This window comes from Protopterus annectens, chromosome 13.part0 (assembly GCF_019279795.1).
Source record: "Protopterus annectens isolate FY-2018-M chromosome 13.part0, PAN1.0, whole genome shotgun sequence".
NCBI classification, from domain to species: Eukaryota; Metazoa; Chordata; order Ceratodontiformes; family Protopteridae; genus Protopterus; species Protopterus annectens.
In genome coordinates, this window is record NC_056747.1 from 406,519,151 (window position 1) to 406,541,713 (window position 22,563).

General features: G+C 39.7%; 1 protein-coding gene across 3 annotated transcripts in view; it reads right to left on the reverse strand.

The window, feature by feature from the left end:
* COL26A1 (collagen type XXVI alpha 1 chain) overlaps nucleotides 1-22,563 on the reverse strand; it is a 2,134,825-nt gene that overhangs the window by 235,675 nt on the left and 1,876,587 nt on the right. For all 3 annotated transcript variants that reach the window (XM_044054034.1, XM_044054035.1, XM_044054032.1), the window contains exon 5: nucleotides 823-973. In XM_044054034.1, the coding sequence (XP_043909969.1) occupies nucleotides 823-973 (151 nt within the window). The remainder of the gene's footprint in view (nucleotides 1-822; nucleotides 974-22,563) is intronic.

Consider the following 22,563-nt stretch of genomic DNA (forward strand, 5'->3'; position numbering starts at 1 on the left):
ATCTTTCCAAACGAATGCATATTACTGAGATAATCCTTTATTTTCTCAAGCCATGTGGGTAACGTAAGCATAGAGCATGCATACAGCAGTTCCAAGAAATGAAAAAACAATGTTTCTTCAGAAGATGATGCAGCTCAAGTAGTACCTTTCTTCTCTCAAAACCTGACATGCATTTTAGGTGATTATTTTTTATTTATTTACTGTTTGCTTACTGGATAGGTGGGCTGATCAACTTCACCCTTTTCAGCCACAACCTGGGCTCATTGAGCAGATAACATACAGAATCGTAGACAACTGGTTTACAGACATTACATATTAAAGGGAGAAATTATTGTCGCAAAGTAAATTCAACCACTGCAAATGAGTTGCAAGTCATACAACAAAGCAAATGACGTAGTGAAACATACAATAAATAATTACATTATATAAACATACAGTATATGCAATATTTTGAACTTGCTGTACAAAGAGTTATATGATTTAGCAACTATTATTTCTAAAGCTTTTGCTTTCGTTGGTTTGGCTCTTTCAAAGTGCATTTTTGCATTCTTTTATATTTAAGAGTTAAGCTAACTACAATGCTTGAAATATAGGCCACAACTGAAACTAGTGAGTTGAAAAGGACACCAGTGGATCTATAATATGTATTCTTACAACTCCATGTGCAATCAGTATAAATCTTCAGTAAACCAAACAAACCTATCCCTGCTGAGTCTTGAAAATGGATGCGAGTACCCAGCAACCATTACCCAGTCGTCAAATGAAAAGAACACATACAAAACAGGAAGAGTAACACATTGAAAAGTTAAACAAGGCACTAACCTGGTGGCCCCCTCAGCAGTATGCCAGGTTTTCCTCCGGGTAGTGGGCTCGAGGGTGTGACTTCATTTGGAGTGGGCTTTGCAGCTAGTCCTGGTAACTCATTGTCACTCTCAGGGGGCAGAGGTCTCTCAGCAGCTTCAAGTAGTAAAATCTAAATTAAAAAAAAAAATCTCTATATATTAATAAATTGATAGTGAAATGTCTCCATTATCTGATTCTAGCACATCAGACAGCTTTGAAAAGAGCAGTTACAGCCACTGGAAAATGTTCCTACAGTAAATCAAAACTGATACTGCAAAACAATTTAGAATTGAAGAAGCTTTACATGTTTAAGGGGTACAAAAATTCTGGATCAGATCTTCATTAATAGGGGAGCGTGCTGCACACCCCTTAATTTAATGGCCTCTCTGGTAAAGTCAAACCATATAACAGCCTCCTTTAAAGTTGAAAGAAAACCCAGAACTCCAGCTAAAACTGGAGCATTCAGGAGCTACTCTTAAGGCTTACTTCTTACTACTAAGTGATAACCTGACAAAATCTGAAGCCCTATAAACCTTGAGAACATGACTGCATATGTGTAATTGTTCATAGAAGCCATATAGAAGCATATTAATAGTTGTATACAGGCATCTGTACCCACCAGGAATAAATGCAGAACTTACTCAAAAAAAGACATCCTGGTGGAATCATATCAGTAGGCTGTGTAACAGAAGGAACATAATCATGGCAAAATCAGAAGTTTTAGCATCCAGCACAATAAAGGAGCTGTCATCAAAATAAACAAACAACTCAGAGGACAAATAAAGTCTACCAAAGCTAAACTTGATGTAAATCTGGCCTCACAAGCCAAGGACAACCACAAGGCATTTTTTAGCTATGTCTACATCCTCAAAGGCAATACACAATTTTGTGCAGAGCTCATTGTAAATGCAGCCACTTATACTAAGCCAGAAATTATAGCAAACCTACTGGCAGACTAATTCAGCTCTAACTTTACCATTCTCTCCTCCAAGTCTCCCCTCAAGAAATACCATCAAATATAATTCCCCCAACTATCACTAGGGAAGAGGTCCTCAATGCTCTCACTAAGGCCAAGAACACCAACAACATCCCAGGCTGCCTGCTAAATAGCATGAAATATGACCTTTCAGGTCCTCTGTAATCACTGTTTTACAGTGGCCTGCAAACAGGCTTTGTGCCTCACAAATGGAGAATGGCAACAGTCATCCCTCTGCAGAGAAGCAGGCAGGCCATCTATGGACCCTGGAAAATACAGGTCTATATTATGATATTGCACGCTCAGAAGAGTGAATGACACAATCAACCCCGTGTAAGTTAAAGCTTACAATGTCGAAACCTCATACCTTTCCCTTGGAAAAAAATCGCTGTTCCAAAACAAAAAACAAAAAAAAAATTTAAAACATTACATAATGTGGGGGGCTGTGCCCCCCACACCCCCCTATTTAAATATACCAACTCCGAGATCGCACTACAGTGCCGAAAATGGCAAAGTAGCAAAAGCGGCCAAACAAATTCTTTCCCAGGGAAAGAATTTGCTGAAAAGCCGCTCCGCTTTGCTATTTTGCCTTTTCACGCTTTTCAGTTCAACAAAGACTCATTTGACAACCTGCGTCTGCAACAGCGTAATAGGGAGCTAAAAATACAGACCTATGTCTCATTGGTCTTATATGCAAAGCCATGGAAAGAATTATCATGGAAATGATCAATAATGACATAGGAAACCTCCAAACACTAGACCTAAACAATTTGGTTTTGTCAAGGGCAGGTCATGCCTACTAAAAATGGTAGACTTCTTTGAGAAGGTCATCAAAGCAACAGATGATAGCAAAATGGTTTATGTGGCCTACCTTGACCAGACCAAGGCATTTGATACAGTATCCAACTCAGGCCTTGTTGACAAACTCAGGAGGTTAGGTATAAACCTTTATGTCAACAAGTGGATAGCTAGTTGGCTCACAGACAGTATCCAGCAAGAAGTGTAGAGTCCTCCTCTTCCACCTCTACAAATAGGCCAGTCACCAGTGAAGCCCTTCAGAGATAAAACCTGGGATCACTCCTTTTTTAGCATCTGTAGCTCTCAACATCTTAGCCCAAAAAATCTGGACAAAGCAAACAATAAGCCTTCCTTCTGCCCTGACCTATCCTCTCTCGTCTCCCTCTACAACCTCCCTCAATCCTTCAGAAGCTCTGATCTTTTCTTTTTCTTTCAGTTGCTCCCATTAGGGGTCGCCACAGTGGATCATCTGTTTCCATTTCTTCCTGTCCTCTGCATCTTGCTCTGTTACACCAACCACCTGCATGTCCTCTCTCACCACATCAATAAACATTATCTTAGGCCTTTCTCTTTTCCTCTTACCTGACAGCTTCATCCTTAGCATCCTTTTCCCAATATACCCATCATCCCTCCTCAGCACATGTCCAAACCAATGCAATCTCGCTTCTCTGGCTTTGTCTCCAAACTCTCCAACCTGGGCTGACCCTCTAATATACTTATTCCTAATCCTTTCTACCCTCGTCCCACCCAGTGCAAAAATGTAAAATCTTTAACTATGCCACATCCAGCTCTGACTCCTGCCTTTTTGTCAATGTCACTGTATCCAACTCATATACCATAGTTGGTCTCACTACCCTCTTATAGACCTTCCCTTTCACTCTTACTGGTAATAATCTGTCACAAATCACTCCTGTCACTCTTCTCCATGCACTCCACCCTGCTTGTATTCTCTTCTTCACCTCTCTTCCACACTCTCCATTACTCTTAACTGTTGATCCCAAGTATTTAAATTCATCCACCTTCACTAACTCTACTCCCTGCATCCTCACCATTCCTCTATCCTCCCTCTCATTCACACAGATATATTCTGTCCTAGTCCTGCTGACCTTCATTCCTCTTCTCTCTAGAGGATATCTCCACCTCTCCAGGGTCTTCTCAACCTGTTCCCTACTCTCACTACATATCACAATGTCATCTGCAAACATCATAGTCCACGGGGACTGCTGTCTGATCTCATCTGCCAACCTGTCCATCACCACTGCAAATTAGAAAGGGCTCAGAGCTCATCTTTGATGTAATCCCATCTCCACCTTAAATGCATCTGTCACTCCCACTGCAGATCTCACTGCTGTCACACCACCCTTGTACATATCCTGTACCACTCTTACATACTTCTCTGACACTCCCGACTTCCTCATACAATACCACAACTCCTCTCTAAGCACCCTGTCATATGCTTTCTCTAAATCCACAAAGACACAATGCAACTCCTTCTGACCTTCTCTGTACTTCTCCGATAACAGTCTCAGAGCAAACATCGCATCTGTAGTGCTCTTTCCTGGCATGAAACACACTGAAGCTCTGATGAATGTCTATTATAGAGTCACAAGCCTAGAAAATCTATTGGACAGCATCTCTACAGCTATCCTGCTGCTGTATCATGGAACAAACTCTCTTTGGTTCTCAGACACTTTTCCCATGTCCATGAATGCAAGAAAACTCTTAAAAATGACCTAAACAGCACCTGGTCTTGTCTCTGCAATCACCCCGCATGAACTCTTCCCTCATCCTAAATTACTTCCGTTCCTCCCCTTTACTCTTCTTTTCCCTCTTTATCACTAACCGCCTAACAAATTAATGAAGTCACCTACTTCTAATCATTCTCTTCACTTCCTGACTTCTGGTAACATGATGCATATATCCCACCTGCATCTGCTCATAATTAACATCCTCATGCACTACTGCTGCAAAACATAAGCATTTGAAAAGCGCAGTTCTCCATGGAGAACTATCCATACGACATTTCTTTTTGCTAGCTTATTGTCACTACCTGCTTCCAGATAAATATCTTATACCAAATGTATTTCTTACTGATTTTTTTAACTTATACCTAAAAGAACAGCTGCTCATTTACTCTATTGTATATTTTTGTCCTCTACTACAATTGTGTAATTTTATTGTATTGTATTGTTTTTGCATAATAAGCCAATTTCTGCAATTTTTGCTTAAATGTACTGTGGAGCTTTTCTCCCCGAGCCTCCGTTGAAAAAGGGCACTAGCCCAGTTGGACTGTCCCAGTTCACAAATGTCAGATAAATGAATAATAAATAAATAATGGGGGGACAAAGCCTGAAAAATAGGGACAATTTTTAAATATTGCTGTTATAAACTTTGAAAATTGTTAGAATAAAACGTTTTGTGTTACCATGCATTTTCTGAAGGAGATGAAGTCTGAAACTCAAATGCATGTCATTATTTAGTGTATTCAATCCTCACTGATTTGCCAAAGAAATCCAGAAAAGCACAAATTTTATGAGAAAGAGACCAAAAATATGAGGCAAAAATCTGGACAGTTGAGAGCTATTTTGGCGTCTGCTTCTTTAAAGTCAAGGCCAATGTCAAGGGCCTCTAGCTGACCAGATTTGCAGATGATTGTAAGTTAAAAGCAGTCACAGAATCCACACCAACACTAATGTTCTCCAGGAAGGGTTGACACAAATAACTTGTGTCAGAGCCATGGACTAAAACTAACTATTAAGAAATGCATAATAGTATCCTTCAGAGTCAACCACCCCTAGTAAATACCATATTGACAAAACACCTCTAAAAGTCCACCCAGTAGTCAGAGACCTCATCCTACTTTTGACCATTATGTGTCTACAGTCGTGAGGAAATCATTCTATGTTGTGCGACTTACAAAAAAAGGTATGGTATCTAAGTTGAAGGAGGTCATTGTCACACTGTATCTGGCACTCATCAGATCTATTGAGTATGATGCTGCCTTTGTATGTACCTAACCAGGCACATCCATCAATTTGAACACCCACTGAGGTTCCTCAATAAAAGATAAAAGAATACACAGTGTAAATAACATGCCTTCCCAAACCAACACAAGGCCCTATCCCAGTATTCTGTCTCCTACAGGCTGTTGAGTGACTTATGCCTAGCATACAAAGTTATCATCAGATCTCATTTTGATGGACCGCTGCATATCAGCAAAACAAACAGCACCAGAATTACCCATTCTGAAGACTAATACCTTGCCTGTGACTTAAATAGGACCACCTGAAGAGAAAGGTATGTATCCCCAGAGACAACCCCTTATCTGGAATAGGCTCCATCCATGTGAAACAGAGTTTCTCACCAACTCATTTCAAATGTAACTTGGACAACTGATTGGGGAACCAGAAATTCACCCCTGGTTTGGCACCTATCTTACTAATGGACCCAGGCTACCTGTAAATGCTTCTTCTGCCAGGCCCCTGCTTGTAAATGTTTCTTCTCTCGAGCCCCTGCTTACAGTTTTGGGGTCCCAGGGTAACAGAATTTGACAAAGGTTTGGGATGCATGGTTAGGCTTAAAAAGGTCCCAGTGGTCATTAGCCTAATACACACCTACGAACTTATTATGGTGTTTTGTTCAACTTCTTCTTTGATGTATTCTTAGTGTTTACATTTTAATTATATACATGCACAGTTGCTTGAAACAGTTTACCCACCACCACTTAAATTGTTCTACAGCATTAAATCCATGTCTATTTTTTACTATATCTCACTCCTCTTCCATCATCCAGTGAGTGAGCCCACAAACATATCCTCAATTACACTTTCTCATCTTTCTCTAAACCTTATATTACTTATATACAAAACAACCTTCTCTCTTGACCTTCCAGTATCAAAACCATTTATTGTCACAAAGTTTTTAATAATTCTTTCCTTTTGGGGTTCTACCATGGGTTCCTCGTAAACTTATCCTCTCTCCTGGTCTCCCCTCCCTTCATTCCTCTCCATCTCTTGTCTCCTTTTTCCATTTCACAGGACAGCAGAATTTCCCAGCTTCTAACCTTTCACCTGAAGAATTATGGACAAAGTAAAAAATAATCAGGGGCAGACCTCAAATCAGGGACATTTTCAAATGTCGCATTTATTTACATCATTCAGCTCTCAAATACAATAACACTTCTTTATCAGTCTTACAATGAATGTATATGTTACGTTAGTCGAGTTTATTGGCTGGAACCACATTAGAACATCCAGTGTAACACTTTATATCTTTCATAGAAATAATATAGTTTGGATGTAATTTATATGCATGGGTGTTTTCAGAAATACACCTCCCTTAATAATCTTTATTTCTGTTTACAAAATTAAGGACTATAAAACATTTACAAAAACTAAATATACAGACATTAAAAAAGGAAATCAGAGCATTAGCAAGTAAGATAATACTATTTCAGGGGGCAGATTAGCTGAACCTATATACAATTAATAATTTGTTTTTCAATTCAACAGCATTTTTTATTGGTATATTCATAACTCAGTAATAAAAAAAAAATCAAAATAATGTCTATCAATGTTAAAGTTTATATGCAATAGAATATTAGTTTATAATAAAGAGTATGCTTACACATTTATTTTATGTCAATAACATGGCAACATATTTAGTTCATGATGGATTTTTAGCAATTTGAACCTCTCTGTTATCCAACTTATCCATTATCCCAGGTAAATGTTCTCCTTTGGTTCTACCTAACATTTCCTCTAACAGTTGCTATAAAGTCAACTTAAAAACATTCAGACGAGTATTACCAGAAAACTTTCTTAACATGAACAGATTCAATCCAGGAACAGGAACAATCCACATTTAGGAACATTCTCATCAGATCATAAACATACTTGTGTAAGTATTTCCATAGAAAAAAATCATACACATCCTGAATTCAGAGCTGCGATGTTACGGCGGTAGCGTTGTTACCTCACAGCAAGAGGTTCTCCCGTTCAATTCTTGGCTGGGCTTGGGAGTGCCTTCTGTGTGGAGTCTGCATGTCCTTCCCGTGGTTGGGTAGCGTTCGAAAGACATGTGTGTGTAAATGGACGTGCCTTCATTGAAGGTTGGGCATCCAGCTGGCACCCCGGTGTTTCATAAAAATCTACTGCCAATCATTAGTGGACCAGCGTTCCGCTGTGGCGACCCCTTACCGGGAAAAGCCGAAAGACAAACAACAACAACAACTATAGAAACTGACAAATCAATCACCAAATCACATAATTTGATTCCTAATTAGAAATATTTATACAGTCTTAACCTCATTTTATCACTGTATGCTCTAAATATTTTAACGCTTCAAATACCTAACTAATCAAACTTTTAACCACTGCTTGCTGCTTCCAACTTCCATCAACAAAGATTCCAAAGCTAGGGATGTACAGCTCAATAACCTAGCAATACCATTAACTGTGCTGCCCCCATCAAGCTTTCTTATTCTGCTTTTAATGCATTATGTGATTCTCAAAGTGTTATAGAGCTTGAAAGGAAACCCTATTTGATCCTATCCACAACTGCTCCAAGTAAATTGCGCTAGTTCTATCTTAATAGTCACAGTCACTCACATTTCCCTCACCTTGCAATTACATCTTGCAACTCCAAATTGGGAAGTAATTCATTCAAGGATTAACCTCTTGAGTCATTAAATATTAAGTACTAATAAGTGCTTTCATCATATAGAGGAATCAGTCCTCCTACCACAGTACTGCCATATAGATCATCATCATCATCTTCTTTCGGCTGTTCCCATTAGGGGTCGCCACAGCAGATCACCTGTTTCCATTTCTTCCTGTTCTCTGCATCTTGCTCTGTCACACCAACCACCTGCATGTCCTCTCTCACTACATCCATAAACCTTATCTTAGGCCTTCCTCTTTTCCTGTTACTTGGTAGCTTCATCCTTAGCATCTTTTTCCCAATATACTCAGCATCCCTCCTCAGCACATGTCCAAACCAACATAATCGTGCCTCTCTGGCTTTGTCTCCAAACCTTCCAACCTGGGCAGACCCTCTAATATACTTATTCCTAATCCTGTCCACCCTCATCACACCCAGTGCAAATCTTAACATCTTTAATTCTGCCACATCCAGCTCAAACTCCTGCCTTTTTGTCAATGCCACTGTCTCCAACCCATGTAACATAGCTAGTCTCACTACCCTCTTGTAGACCTTCCCTTTCACTCTTACAGGTACTCGTCTGTCACAAATCACTCCTGACACTTTTCTCCACCCACTCCATCTTGCCTGTACTCTCTTCTTCACCTCTCTTCCACACTCACCATTACTCTGAACTACTGACCCCAAGTATTTAAACTTATCCACCTTCGCCACCTCTACTCCTTGCATCCTCACCATTCCTCTATCCTCCCTCTCATTAACACACATATACTCTGTCTTAGTCCTGCTGACCTTCATTCCTCTTCTCTCTAGAGCATATCTCCATCTCTCCAGGGTCTCCTCCACCTGTTCCCTACTCTCACTACAGATCAAAATGTCTTCTGCAAACATCATAGTCCACGGGGACTCCTGTCTGATCTCGTCTGTCAACCTGTCCATCACCATTGCAAATAAGAAAGGGCACAGATCTGATCCTTGATGTAACCCCACCTCCACCTTAAATGCATCCGTCACTCCCACCGCAGACCTCACCGCTGTCACACTATCCTCGTACATATCCTGTACCACTCTTACATACTTTTCTGACACTCCTGACTTCCTCATACAATACCACAACTCCTCTCTAGGCACCCTGTCATATGCTTTCTCTAAGTCTACAAAAACACAATGCAACTCCTTCCGACATTCTCTGTACTTCTCCATCAATGCTCTCAGAGCAAAGATCGCATCTGTAGTGCTCTTTCCTGGCATGAACCCATACTGCTGATCACTAATCATCACCTCCCTTCTTAACCTAGCTTCCACTACTCTTTCTCATAACTTCATGCTGTGAATGGATCAATTTTATCCCTCTGAAGTTACTACAGCTCTGCACATCGCCCTCATTCTTAAAAATCGATACCAAAACACTTCTCCACTCCTTAGGCATCCTCTCACTTTCAAAGATATTATTAAATAATCTGGTTAAAATCTCCACTGCCATCTCTCCAAAACACCTCCATGCTTCCACAGGTATGTCATCGGGACCAAAAGCCTTTACTTTCTTCATCCTCTTCACAGCTGTCCTTACTTCCTCCTTGCTAATCCATTGCACTTCATGATTCACTATCTGCACATCATCCAACCTTCTCTCTCTCTCATTCTCTTCATTCATCAGCCCCTCAAAGTACTCTTTCCATCTCCTCAACACACACCCCTCGCTTGTGGGTATGTTTCCCTCATTATCCTTTATCACCCTTACCTGCTGCACATCTTTCCCAGCTCAGTCCCTCTGGTCTAGTAAATCACTACAGGTCCTTTTCTCCCTCCTTAGTGTCCAACCTTTCATACAACTCTCCATACGCCTTATCCTTAGCCTTCTCCACCTCTCTCTTCATCATATACGTCATCTCCTTATACTCCTGTCTACTTTCTTCAATCTCTATGACAATCCCACTTCCTCTTTGCCAACCTCTTCCTCTGTATGCTCTCCTGTACTTCCTCATTCCACCACCAGGTCTCCTTGTCCTCCTTCCTCTGTTCAGATATCACACCAAGCACCTTTCTAGCTGTCTCTTTTGCCACCTCTGCTGTAGTTGCCCAGCTATCTGGTAACACCTCACTGCCACCCAGTGCCTGACTTAACTCTTCCCTGAACTCCAGCTCATGGTCATCTTCTTTCAACTTCCACCTTTTGATCCTTGGCACTGTGCTCACACTCCTCCTTTTCTTAATCACCAATGTCACCCTACAGACCACCATCCTATGCTGCCTAACTACTCTTTCCCCTGTCACCACTTTTCAGTCTCCAAACTCCTTCAGACTGACCCTAATCCATAGGATATAATTCACCAGTGTGCATCTTCCTCCACTCTTGTATGTCACCCTATGCTTCTCCCTCTTCTTAAAATACAGCTTATAAACAAAGGGATTGTGTCTAGATCTAGGGATGCCATGGTTCCCCCCTTTACTCAGCCCTGATTAGGCCAATCATTGAATATGATGCCCCTCCTTTGGCTTGCATCTGTCCAGAGACATGCAACAAATGGAATGCCCACCGAGATACCTTACTAAAAGGATACAAGGCCTGAACAACATGTCCTAAATGGGCCAATTTAAAGCCCTATCACTATATTCAGCATTGTATAGACTGTAAAAAGGTGACTTGTGTCTGACGTACAAGGCATCCTCCAACCCATTACTGATGGGCTTACTGCACATCAGTAAGTCAAATGGTATCAAAAACCCTCAGTGTATGAATCCAAACCTCTTCTGTAACATCAACAGAACAGTTTTGAGGGACAGGTACATTTTGCAGGGGATACCACTGCTGCAGAACAGAAATCCCATCCACAAAGAGCAAAATTTATCAATTTTCACTTTCAAGTACAACTTAGATTTATGGATGGGAAATAGAAAGTTTACCTCATGACTGCTCCTTGTACTACTAATGGACAGACACAACTCTTGAATGCATTATCCCAAGGTTGGTTCTCCTCAAATTATCTATGGTATGATCCCAGTTATTTTTATTAGGGGTGATATATAATTATTAACCATGGGATAGGTTACTTCAAGCACAAGGCGCCAAACTGGCTAAGCTTAAAATGGCCTGTAAGGGCAGCTAACCTAGCACTTGCCTACAAACCGAAAAACCTATGAGTAGAATTAACGTACATTTTCTAAATAATAAATTGCTATGTTTAAAATGATTAAATGACTAATCTTCTCTTTTCTTTTCACAAGATCATAAATCTTAATGACAGAGAGGCAGGGCTAGATGCAGCACTAGTTGACCTAGGCAGCTGTTTAAGGCTGAGCGCTGTCTAGGGGCCTGGACTGGCCATATTTAGAAAACAGAAGTGTGTGTGTGTGTCTGTGTCTGTGTCTGTGTGTGTGTGTGTGTGTGTGTGTGTGTGTGTGTGTGTGTGTGTGTGTGTGTGTGTCTCCATGTGCCTGCATGCTGCAAGTCTAAGAAAAAGACCACTTGCTGATTTTAGACTCCAGGAAGTCTTTCTCACTTGCTCAGAGAGAGGCTTCCTGCAGCTCAAATAATCAGCATGATCCTGTCTTGCCAGGTACCATGTTGCTCTTTGCTGGATTTTGCAGGTCTGATGATCGGTTTACACCATTTACTGAATTATTTTTGCTTAACTGCGGTGGTGGTGCTGCGGTAGCATTGTCGCCTCACAGTACGACGCTGTCCTGTTCGATTCTCAGCTAGAGCGTCTTCTGTGTGGAGACATGCGTGAATGGGTGTACCTTCATTGAAGGTTGTGCATCAGAGCTGGCAACTCGGCACGTAAAAAATCTACTGCCAATCATTAGCGGACCGGAGTTCCACTGTGGCGACCCCTAACCAGGAAAAGCCAAAAGACACAACAACAACTGAATTATTTTTGCTTGTTCTTGCCAGTAGGTGTGTGTTCCTTTACATTGCTACCACCAGTCCAAGTGAATGACCAAACCACTAAGTATCACTTCACTAAGGTTATAAATCAGTAATGCCAGCCAGATGAATGACAAGAGGAGCATGAACTGAACCACCAAAACTATCAGGTATAACTGATAGTCAGTAATGCTAGTTCATTAGAGTTTTTGTCAGAAATTGCACACACACATCTATGATGTTTTGCCTCATACTGCATTGTTTGGTTAAGTGGATTGATCAGAGTCACAGAATAAGGAACATTTTGTACAGTGAGTTTTTACCTGGTTAACAAACAGATAAAACAAAATAATTACACTTTGGTCTTTTGCCCTTTCATTATTTTTGACTTTTTATCCAGAATTCTTGAGCAGAGAAGCAGAGAGATATTTTGTTCTTTCCTTATAAAATGTGTGGCTTTCTGGCAAATTGTGGATTGTAGTCATTAAATAATGACAGACATGTAAGTTTCAGACTGTTTGTTGTTTGTCTTTTCGACTTTTCCCGGTTAGGGGTCGCCACAGCAGAACTCCGGTCTGTTAATGATTGGCAGTAGTTTTTTATGGTGCCAGGTTGCCAGCCCAATGCCCAACCTTCAGCGAAGGCACGCCCATTTACGCATGTCTTTTGGAAGCCACTCGACCGCAGGGAGGACATGCAGACTCCACACAGAAGGCACTCCAGTCGAGAATCAAACAGGAGAACCTCTTACTGTGAGGCAACAACGCTACCGCTTTACCACCGCGGCTATCTTCTGAAAATGCTTGCTAATGCAAACATTTTTTTTTTATTTTAACAACATTCTATGTATATAAGAGAAGCATTTAAAATATGCTCCTGACTTTGGGGTCTTTCTGATTCTTCAGCTAAAAATGAGAGGACAGAAGGGGGTTACAGTGAGTTCCACTGTACAGTTATGACCACGGTAAAGTGAGATACATTTCTGGTCAGTTATGTATGAATGTATTTAATCATTTGTTCTCAAGCAGATATCTGAGGTATGCAGTCATAAAAGTGGCTGTAACTCATGGTTTCATGTGTGTGTGTGTGTGTGTGTGTGTGTGTGTGTGTGTGCGAGCGCATTGTGCATGCTTATAAATAAATTCTTCATTCCTGCAACTCAAAGCAGTTACGATGTAAAGGAAGCAGGAGTATCTTCATACGAGCCATGTTCTTTCAGCTCAATAGCTTGTTTCCTTGATTTGTTGGCTATTGACAATGTGTTTATTATTTAGCTCTGATTATAAACTGGACAGCATGAAGTCTGCAGGTTTAATGCTAATATTTTATCTGTGAATACATTTTTAATTTAGCTTGTTTCTTTGCAGGCACTCTGGTGTGGAATGCACTGTGTTGTACAGCAAGTGTTTGCATGTTAGTATAAATGAGTAAGGCTAAGAACTGCTTCTGAAGTCACTTCATCAGCCAGTGCTCCTGGGTTGCTGTTAAAAAGGGACACTTGAACCAGTAGGCTGTCCCAAGCTGTTAGCAAAGGGGTTGCACATTTATCTTGCAGTTTAATAGGTTGACAGACACATTTTCAATAAATGTGAGTTTCAAGGGAAGGGAAGCTTACAGTTTGTACTAAGTCTGTTTTTAGTGTGATACTGTTTTGTTTAGCAAATAGTTGTTTGTGTTTTTACTGCAAAATTTTTAACAGTTTCAAACTAAATCCAAATTTCTGTGATAATTGTAAAATAGTATGTGCATGGAATGGTTGAACAGTTTTTATGATAATCAGGGATACCAATATGGCTATGGGGGGTGCCCAGTCCATTACCCTGCCTAGGGCCCCATTTGACCATGATCCAGCTCTACAGACAGGAAAATATTCTTGAACAAGCCCAGGGATGCTACTAAAAATCAGTAACAGAGGAGGGCTATGCAGAAATTTCCTCCATCTTCTTTATACCTTCTCCTGAATGCTTCCTCGCCTTTTCCTTCACAGACGTATTCCTTATCAGCTCAGTGTACTCTCCACATACAACCTCTTCATTTTCTTTGCCATGTTTTATTTGTGACAACACATCAAAAAAAGCATTCAGAATAACACATATTCCAAGGCTAGACCACAGGATAAATGTGGGGGAAAGGAAATTTCACGTAACTCATACCAACTCTAAGATCGCACTCCAGTGAGGAAATGGGCTAATTCCCTGTTCCTCACTAAACCACGATCTCCCTGCACAATGTCAAACCCAAATGCTTGAATTACACTACCTGTTCATTGTAGTGTAGTCGATACATTTGGGTTTGACATTCTGCCGACTTGAAAACTGTAAGTTGATCACATGCTGGTCAACCGATGCAGTTTCAAGGTTTTCAGTGTAAACCATATATAATATATATATATATATATATATATATATATATATATATATATATATATATATATATATATATGTGTGTGTGTGTGTGTGTGTGTGTGTGTGTGTGCGCGTGTCATAGGCTACAAAAAGAATAAAAAACACCTACTGTAATGCAAGGAAAGGACAAATGACACCAGAGGTTCTAATGCAAAACATATTTCCTGGAAAAAAAAGCTACTCCAACTAGCAGGAAGTGTGGGCCACACCTCTATCTCCCAATAGTGGAGCATCCTTGTATGTGTGTTTGCTAGCAATATTCACTTAATTTGTTTTCTCTACTGAGGAAGAATTAAGTAAAACCAAACAATGTTCCCCCTTTTCCCCATACACAACGTGTATACCACTAGGAATTAATAATACCATATTAATCACATATAAGTCACAAAATTATTTTCTCTTCTCCCCCAGTTATGATTTTCTTTTGGGGTTACAAAGACTACATAGATTGTTTTATGCCAAATGCTTAAAACTTAAAGCCTGTTTGACTATATAAAGGGAACACGGTGTCTACTAAAAGGAATGTTTTTAATAAAAGGAATGTTTTTATATGCACTTAGTTTTATGGTATTGCCATAGTATTTTTATTATCATTTTTATTTATGAACTTCAATAGTATATGATTTATGCTGCTATAATATGTTTGTTTTAGAAGGGTTCTACAGAGGAAAGAACATGGCAATTATTTGTGGGAATGAGATTGTTTTAATTGAAGAGTCACATGATGTGATTGGGGTTATAAAAATGGGGTGTGTTGGTTTTGTTTCACATTCTGATGAAGTCCTCAATACCATGGATGAAATCAGTTAATGTTTCAGCAATAAAACGAGTTAGATTTTGCTTCAGTTTCTTCATGTTGGTTTTATTAGTTCTGTGTTTGTTTGTTTACTAGTTTAAGTGTTATGGAGGATACGGAGAAAGCTTTCAACTCATCAAAAGAAATAAATGGACAACTTGTTACATCTATTAATATGTTAACCTAACTGACCCAAGGGTTAACACAGCAATTGGGCATTATCAATGATGGAAGGGGCCTTAATGCCGTTTCGGATGCACGAACACAAAGAGACTGAGGTCTTGGTTCCCAGGAGGACAGTTTTGGTATAACTCCAGCCCAGAGGCCACCTGATGGCATGTCTTCTGGTATTTCATCAAGGGAGCACTGTCCTCAAACAGCAGTACGGGGCTCCGTGGTTATTAGCCAGATGCTGGAGAAAACTGGGTTTAGTTTACATGACTGGTTAGATAACGGGAATAACTGGTGGTTGACTATGGAATCCCGGCACGATGTTCATGACTCTCTGAATAAAAAACTTAAATCTCTGCATGTTTCTACTTTTAGGATAAGGAAACTACAGTTGGAAAATGGCTATCTTAAGGAGTGCTTGAGGCGACAACAAGTACTGAAGGGTCTGAGGTCTTGGAAATACCCTACCGGGGTCAAAAAAGACTCTGAAGTTTTTCGTGAGTTGATTTCTATGATTAATAGACATGATTGTGAATTAATTGAGCTTTTAGTTAGAGACAATGATAAAAAAAAAAAAAAAAAAAAAAATCAATCCACTTCTGGAATCTATTAACACGCTTGACATATGTATTAAGACTGAGTTACTTTTTGAAAGTAAAACTGATTGTTGTGGAGATATTTTTCAAAAAGTAAAAATGGCTATGAACAAGTTAAAAGAAAAGAAAGTTAAAAAGTTGCAAAGGGACAAACTTGTATAAGAAAATGGGACTGCCTACCCAGCCCTCGCAGTAAAGGAAATGATGCTGTAAATGACACTGTAAGGTTTGAAACTGAGAACAATGATGTTAGTAACGGGAACGGGAATTACACAGAGCCTAATGTGGTCTGGGAGGTTACTAACCTGACCCTTTAGAACATCCCCCCCCCCCCCCCCGAGGAGGTCAGAGAGGCTCAGGAATCAAATGGAGGTGAGCCCCTGGACCCTCAGTGGGATGAACAACTTTTGGTTGACACCCTCTTCTTGGAGAAGTCGGGGTACGAGGAGGGGGAGGTTATGGTAGAAAATGGCAATGGTGAGGCATTACACAACGGTTCATGTAAAATCATTTACAATTCTAGTGGAGATTTTTGTATTTACAACTTGTGTGATGTCAATGTTAGTACTGAATGGGCTGACCTATTTGAGAAGGGTCTGACCTTTGTTCCAGCTAGAAACGTGAAAACAGATGATGTGGTTCAACTTAAACTTTTTGTTAGAAAATGTAATTTTTGTTTACTTTTTAATAACAGTGAGAGTACTAATTGGTCAGAACCGCAAAGATGTAGGAGGCCCAGTGTGTTTAATCCCCCACTATATCCAATTCTGAACATGTCTGAGCGACTTTGTGAAGGGGAAATAAGGAAAGCTGCTAAAGATCTTCCATAACCCAAATATTAATCTTAACAAAGAGGAGTGGACATTAATAAGGGCTAATATGGCAAGCAGACAGATCAGGGTGATAAAACCCAACAAAGGTGGGGGTTTGGTTGTAATGGGGAATAATGATTACATGAACAAGATGTTGACACTACTGTACACTGAGTAGAATGAGGAAGTTTCGAGGAATGCAATGAATATCGCCTATAGGGGGATTGACTTGACCCTGGAAGATCTACTAATCAATGAGTAGATTAGTAAGGATGATTATGACTTCCTTAAGGTAATTTATCCCAGGGTCCCCACTATATTTGGAATCCCCAAGTTTCATAAAAACATTTTTGACCCTCCCCTAAGACCCACTGTCAATGCAAAAGCTTCTAAGACATTCCCTACAGCAAGCTATGTCGACTCACACTTAAAAGGTATTTTGGATGGGCACTCACAAGCCCTCAGAGATTCATGGGATTTCTTGGGGAAGGTTACCAACGACCTGTATTCAGATGATATATTGTTTGCGACTATTAATGTAGTAGACTTGTTTTTGGTCATTCCTCCTCAAGAAGGGCTTGAGAGGTTTTATCATTTTTTATGTATTGGGTCAAATATAGGGCATTCCAAGATTTTGACCATTAGGGCCCTTGTGGAGGTTGTTTTGGAAAACAATTTTATATATTTTGAAAACCAGTTATTTCAGCAAAAAAGTGGAGTGGCTATGGAGGCTGCATGCGTCCCAATATTTGCCACCACTGTGTTGGCCCACTGGGAAAACTCCATGGTGTTCCAATCAGATTACAAGGCATGTTGGACACAATATGGACATTTCCTGGATGATAATATAATTTTTTGGAAAGATACTAGTGCCATACTGGAGGAATTCTTTGAGTTCTTGAACAGCAGTACGAGTTTTTTAAGGTTTACCATGGAAGTACAGGAGGATAAGGTAAACTATTTGGATGCGTGTATTATTAAGAACAGAGTACAGAGGATGTTTGAGTCCACATTATATATATAAAACCTACATACTCAAACTCATTGTTACATTTTGAGAGCTGGCACCCTATACACCAAAAACAATCTTTAGTAAAGGGCCAATATGTGATGTTGGCACGAATGGTCAGTGAAGATCACATGTTTTTCGAGGAATGGCAAAAGTTAAGGAGTACAGGAATCTTGTCCCCAAACTGTGGAGTGCAGCCTTTATCTTACCCCTCCACAAAGGAGGCAAAAATAATACCATCTCAAACTTCCGTCCAATAGCCATTCTCTCCCCAATCTCAAAAATACTTGAAAAATGCATCCACCTCCAGCTCATGCCTTACCTTACCGATAATCACCTCCTCCCCCCTACACAACATGGTTTCCATCCTGGACATAGTACAATAACTGCTCTTCTCTCTTTCTTAGACATAGTAAACCATGCCCGTGACTCTGGAGAAATTGCATCCGCAGTCCTTCTAGATCTTTCCAAAGCATTCGACACTGTCTTCCATACCCACCTTCTGAATCATCTTTCTAACCTTAATCTCTCTCAAAACACCCTAACCTGGTTCAACAGCTACCTCTCTAATAGATCCCAGGCCTTGAAATGGCGAACTGGCACCTCAGCCTTCCTACCTACCCCAACTGGGGTACCCCAGGGATCTATACTCGGCACAATGCTCTTTAATGTATTTATTAATGATTTCCATACTGCCATTCCTACCACTAAAATAGTGCAATACGCAGACGACTCAACATTAGTATGCTCTGCTCTTTATCTCCCTGAACTCCAAGCAAAACCTCAATTGGCCTTTTCAACTACCGAGAACTGGATGCTTCAAAAACCACCTCTCCCTAAATGCCAATAAATCCAAAATCCTACTTTTCTCTCCCTCAAGAACCCTCCCCCTAGACAAACATTCTTTCAGTATTATCAGCCATACCAACTCCTCCATAGAAGTGCTTCTTTTACTAAACGTCTTCGGGTTACTATTGATGAACACCTGAAATTCGACAGACATATTCAACTCTCTCTCTCTCTCAGCTTTTCCCGGTTAGGGATCACCACAGCAGATCACCTTGTCCGCTACTGCTTGGCAGTGGTGTTTTACAATGTTGAGTTGCCATCCCGGCACCCGACCTTCCACAGGAGGGGCACACGCACGCACTCACGCCTAGGGCCAATTTTAGCATGTCCAATCCACTTGCAGCATGTCTTTGGGGATGTGGGAGGAAAACGGAGCACCTGGAGGAAACCCACACGACCGCAGGGAGGACATGCAGACTCCGCACAGAAGACACCCCAGCTGAAGATTGAACCAGAGAGCCTCTTGCTGTGAGGTGACAATGCTAACCACTGCACCACCATGGCTGTCCGATACACATATTCATCTAAACATTAAAAAAACACATCAGAAACTTGACATGCTATATGGACACTCCCACTTTACTCTCCTTCTACTAGAGAAACTCTCGCCACTACCTACTTACTACCATCACTACTCTACGGTGCCCCCCTACTAACCAACCTATCTTCCACCATCTCTTTAAAACTAGCAACCTGTTACAACAAAATCTCTAAGTTCGCAACTAAATCTAACTACTCCTCCCACCACTGTACATCTCTCCACCTGCTAAAGTGGCTAGAACTTCCCAGCCACCTTGACTACCTCCAACTCACTACTGCTCACAAATTAATTTTCAAATCAACTTCATGCCTTGCTCTAACAAATATCTTACCATTTTACACCCCTCACAGAGCCCTAAGATCTTCCACCAAAATCTTCTTTCTGTATACAAACCAAAACGTTCCGCTGGTCAGCTTCTCCTATCCTCTTCCTTAGCCAAAAAATAGAACTCTCTCCCATTTCTCTAAGACTCTCTGAAAACTATGAATACTTCAAAACCCAGCTTCATTCCTACCTCTCCCATAATTGGAACTGTAATTGCACTCTACCTACCTAACCTGCTAAGACTCTTCTATGTATACTTCAACATGTACCTCTTCTACATGTACCTCTACTCCAGGCTGTTCTCCTAAACAGCTGCCTCACTCCAAATCTAACATCCTCCTAAATAGCTGCCTCTCTCTGTATCTAACGTAATATTACATAAATAATATTACATTAATACCTTAAATGTATATATTGTAAATACTGTACTTAGTTTTCTATCTCCATCCTCCCCTCCCAACTGGGAATGATTTTCTTTACTACCTACATATAACAGTTGATGCTAACTATGACAATCAAATCTGCCATGTTTGCACTCCACTTTTTCCACTCTTCAACTACCTCTCTCTGAATACACCAGAAACATTAATGTATGCACAGCTAATAGTGTACTTTCCACCTTTATTTCTCCTTATTCTACTAAACCTATATTTACTACAAACCTTCAATTATTAGTTTATAACTATTTAGAGTTTATCTACAATTGTTAACTTTTATAACTATGTAAACATTATCTACTGCCTCTACCAACTTAAATGCTGTACAAATGGTTCTCCAATCAACTATGTAAATATGTAATGCATTTTCTTCTATTTTGCATTTGTACTTTACTACATTACATTATATAATTCTATTTTTGTTTACTAGCATGTAATATGGAGCTTTTCTCCCCGGGCCTCCACTGAAAACGGGCACCTTGAGCCCAGTGGACCTCCCTGGTAATCAAACTGGAAATAAATAAACAGTATGTTAACAAGAAGGGGTTACCCTAGTCTGTTTACCAACAATATTTTCAGGAAGTTAGGGATAAGAGATTCCAGGGGCACTTTGCCCTATTATTGGGTGTGAATGAGGGAGGCAATAATATCCTTCCTCTAAGGAACAGTTTAAATTTGGAAAGTGAACCCAATTTTCGAGGGTCTTGAATTATGACTTACAACTTGAATTTTTATGAAATTTATGATATTATTCATAAGAACAAGGTCCTGTTGGGGACAGAACAAGAACACTTGGATGGGTTAGGGCTAGACCCATGGTTATATATAAAAAGGACACTTGTTTAAAAGGGTTAATGGAGGGTCCCATTAAAAATAATTCCTTTGGAAAAATGACAATGTGGACATTGTACGCAATGTAGTTTTATTTCTGGGGGACAAGGTCTTTATCTTGAGAACTACGAAACATAAGACCTAACTCCAGGTATTGCTGTGACAGTAAGGGAGTAGTATATATTGCCAAGTGTCAAATATGTCCAAGTTTTTATATTGGGAAGACAATCAGAGCCTGAACAAACAGGATTTATCAACACGTACGGGATATACAGAAGTAAGATAAAACAAATGCCTTATACAAACATGTTAAATTAAGTGGAAGACATTTTTTCAGGTTCATGGTCATAGACCATGTTGATTTAGGATTGAGGTGGGGTCCCACTAACTTGTATCTAGAATACAAGGAACTGAGATGGCAGATTTGATGCAATGCCTTGGCCTCTCCAGGGTTGAATGAAATGATTTCTGTGTCCATTTTTTTAAAACTTAAAGCCTCATTAGCTATATAAAGGGACGAAGGTGTCTACTAGAATATGTAATAAAAGGAATGTTTTTATATGCACTTAGTGTTACGATTTTGTCATGGTATTTGTATTACCATTTGTATTTATGAACTTGAATGGTGTGATTTATGCTGCTATAATATGTTTGTTTTAGAAGGGTTTTACAGAGGGAAAAGGCATGGCAATTATCTGTGGGAATGAAATTGTTTTAATTGAAGGGTCACATGATGTGATTGGGATTATAAAAATGGGGTGTGTTGGTTTTGTTGCACATTCTGATGAATTCCTGTATACCATGGATAAAAGTGCTTAATGTTTCAACAATAAAACAAGTTGGATTTTGTTTCCATTTCTTCTTGTTGGTTTTATTAGTTCTGAGCTTGTTTGTTTGTTTATGTCAAAAGATCCATGATTCAAAATGTCCTCCAATATTTTATGTATTCTTTTTATTTAGTTTTATATAAAGTTAATTCCCCAAAGTCATGCACGCATTTATTGAGATAAATTCCAAATATCTAATCATAGAGGCTTCTTAATAAGAAAATGCATGTTTTGGTATCACCACAGCTATAGAAACAATTAAATGACTGATTAATAAATAGTTTAGCAACCAGATATTCCCTTTCTACACTGGGAGCCAGCAGTTATATAACACAGATGTTTTATATGTGTAGGGTTCTATGCATTTTATATTACATGCAATTAAATTGTGTGTGTGTGTGTGTGTGTGTGTGTGTGTGTAGGGTTACAAGCATTTGGTCTAAATTTGTTTTGCACAATTGTAGAGATTATTCATTCGATATAAGTATGTATGATCTAAATGCATTTGGTGTGATTTTGGATTTTAATGATTACATTGTTACTTATTTCACAGAGTAATGTACTTTTTGACCATGTACACTTAGTTTTGTGATATTAGTTTAAGACAATATTAGGTAAAGCTGACTTACACATCTATAGGTATGCTGGAATGTAGATGTTGTTTATGAGATTGCACGTGTGTGTGTAGGGTTAGAAGCATTTGGTCTAAATTTGTTGTGCACAATTGTAGAGATTATTCATTTGATTGAAGTATGTTTGATCTAAATGCATTTGGTGTGATTTTGGATTTTAATGATTACATTGTCACTTATTTCATAG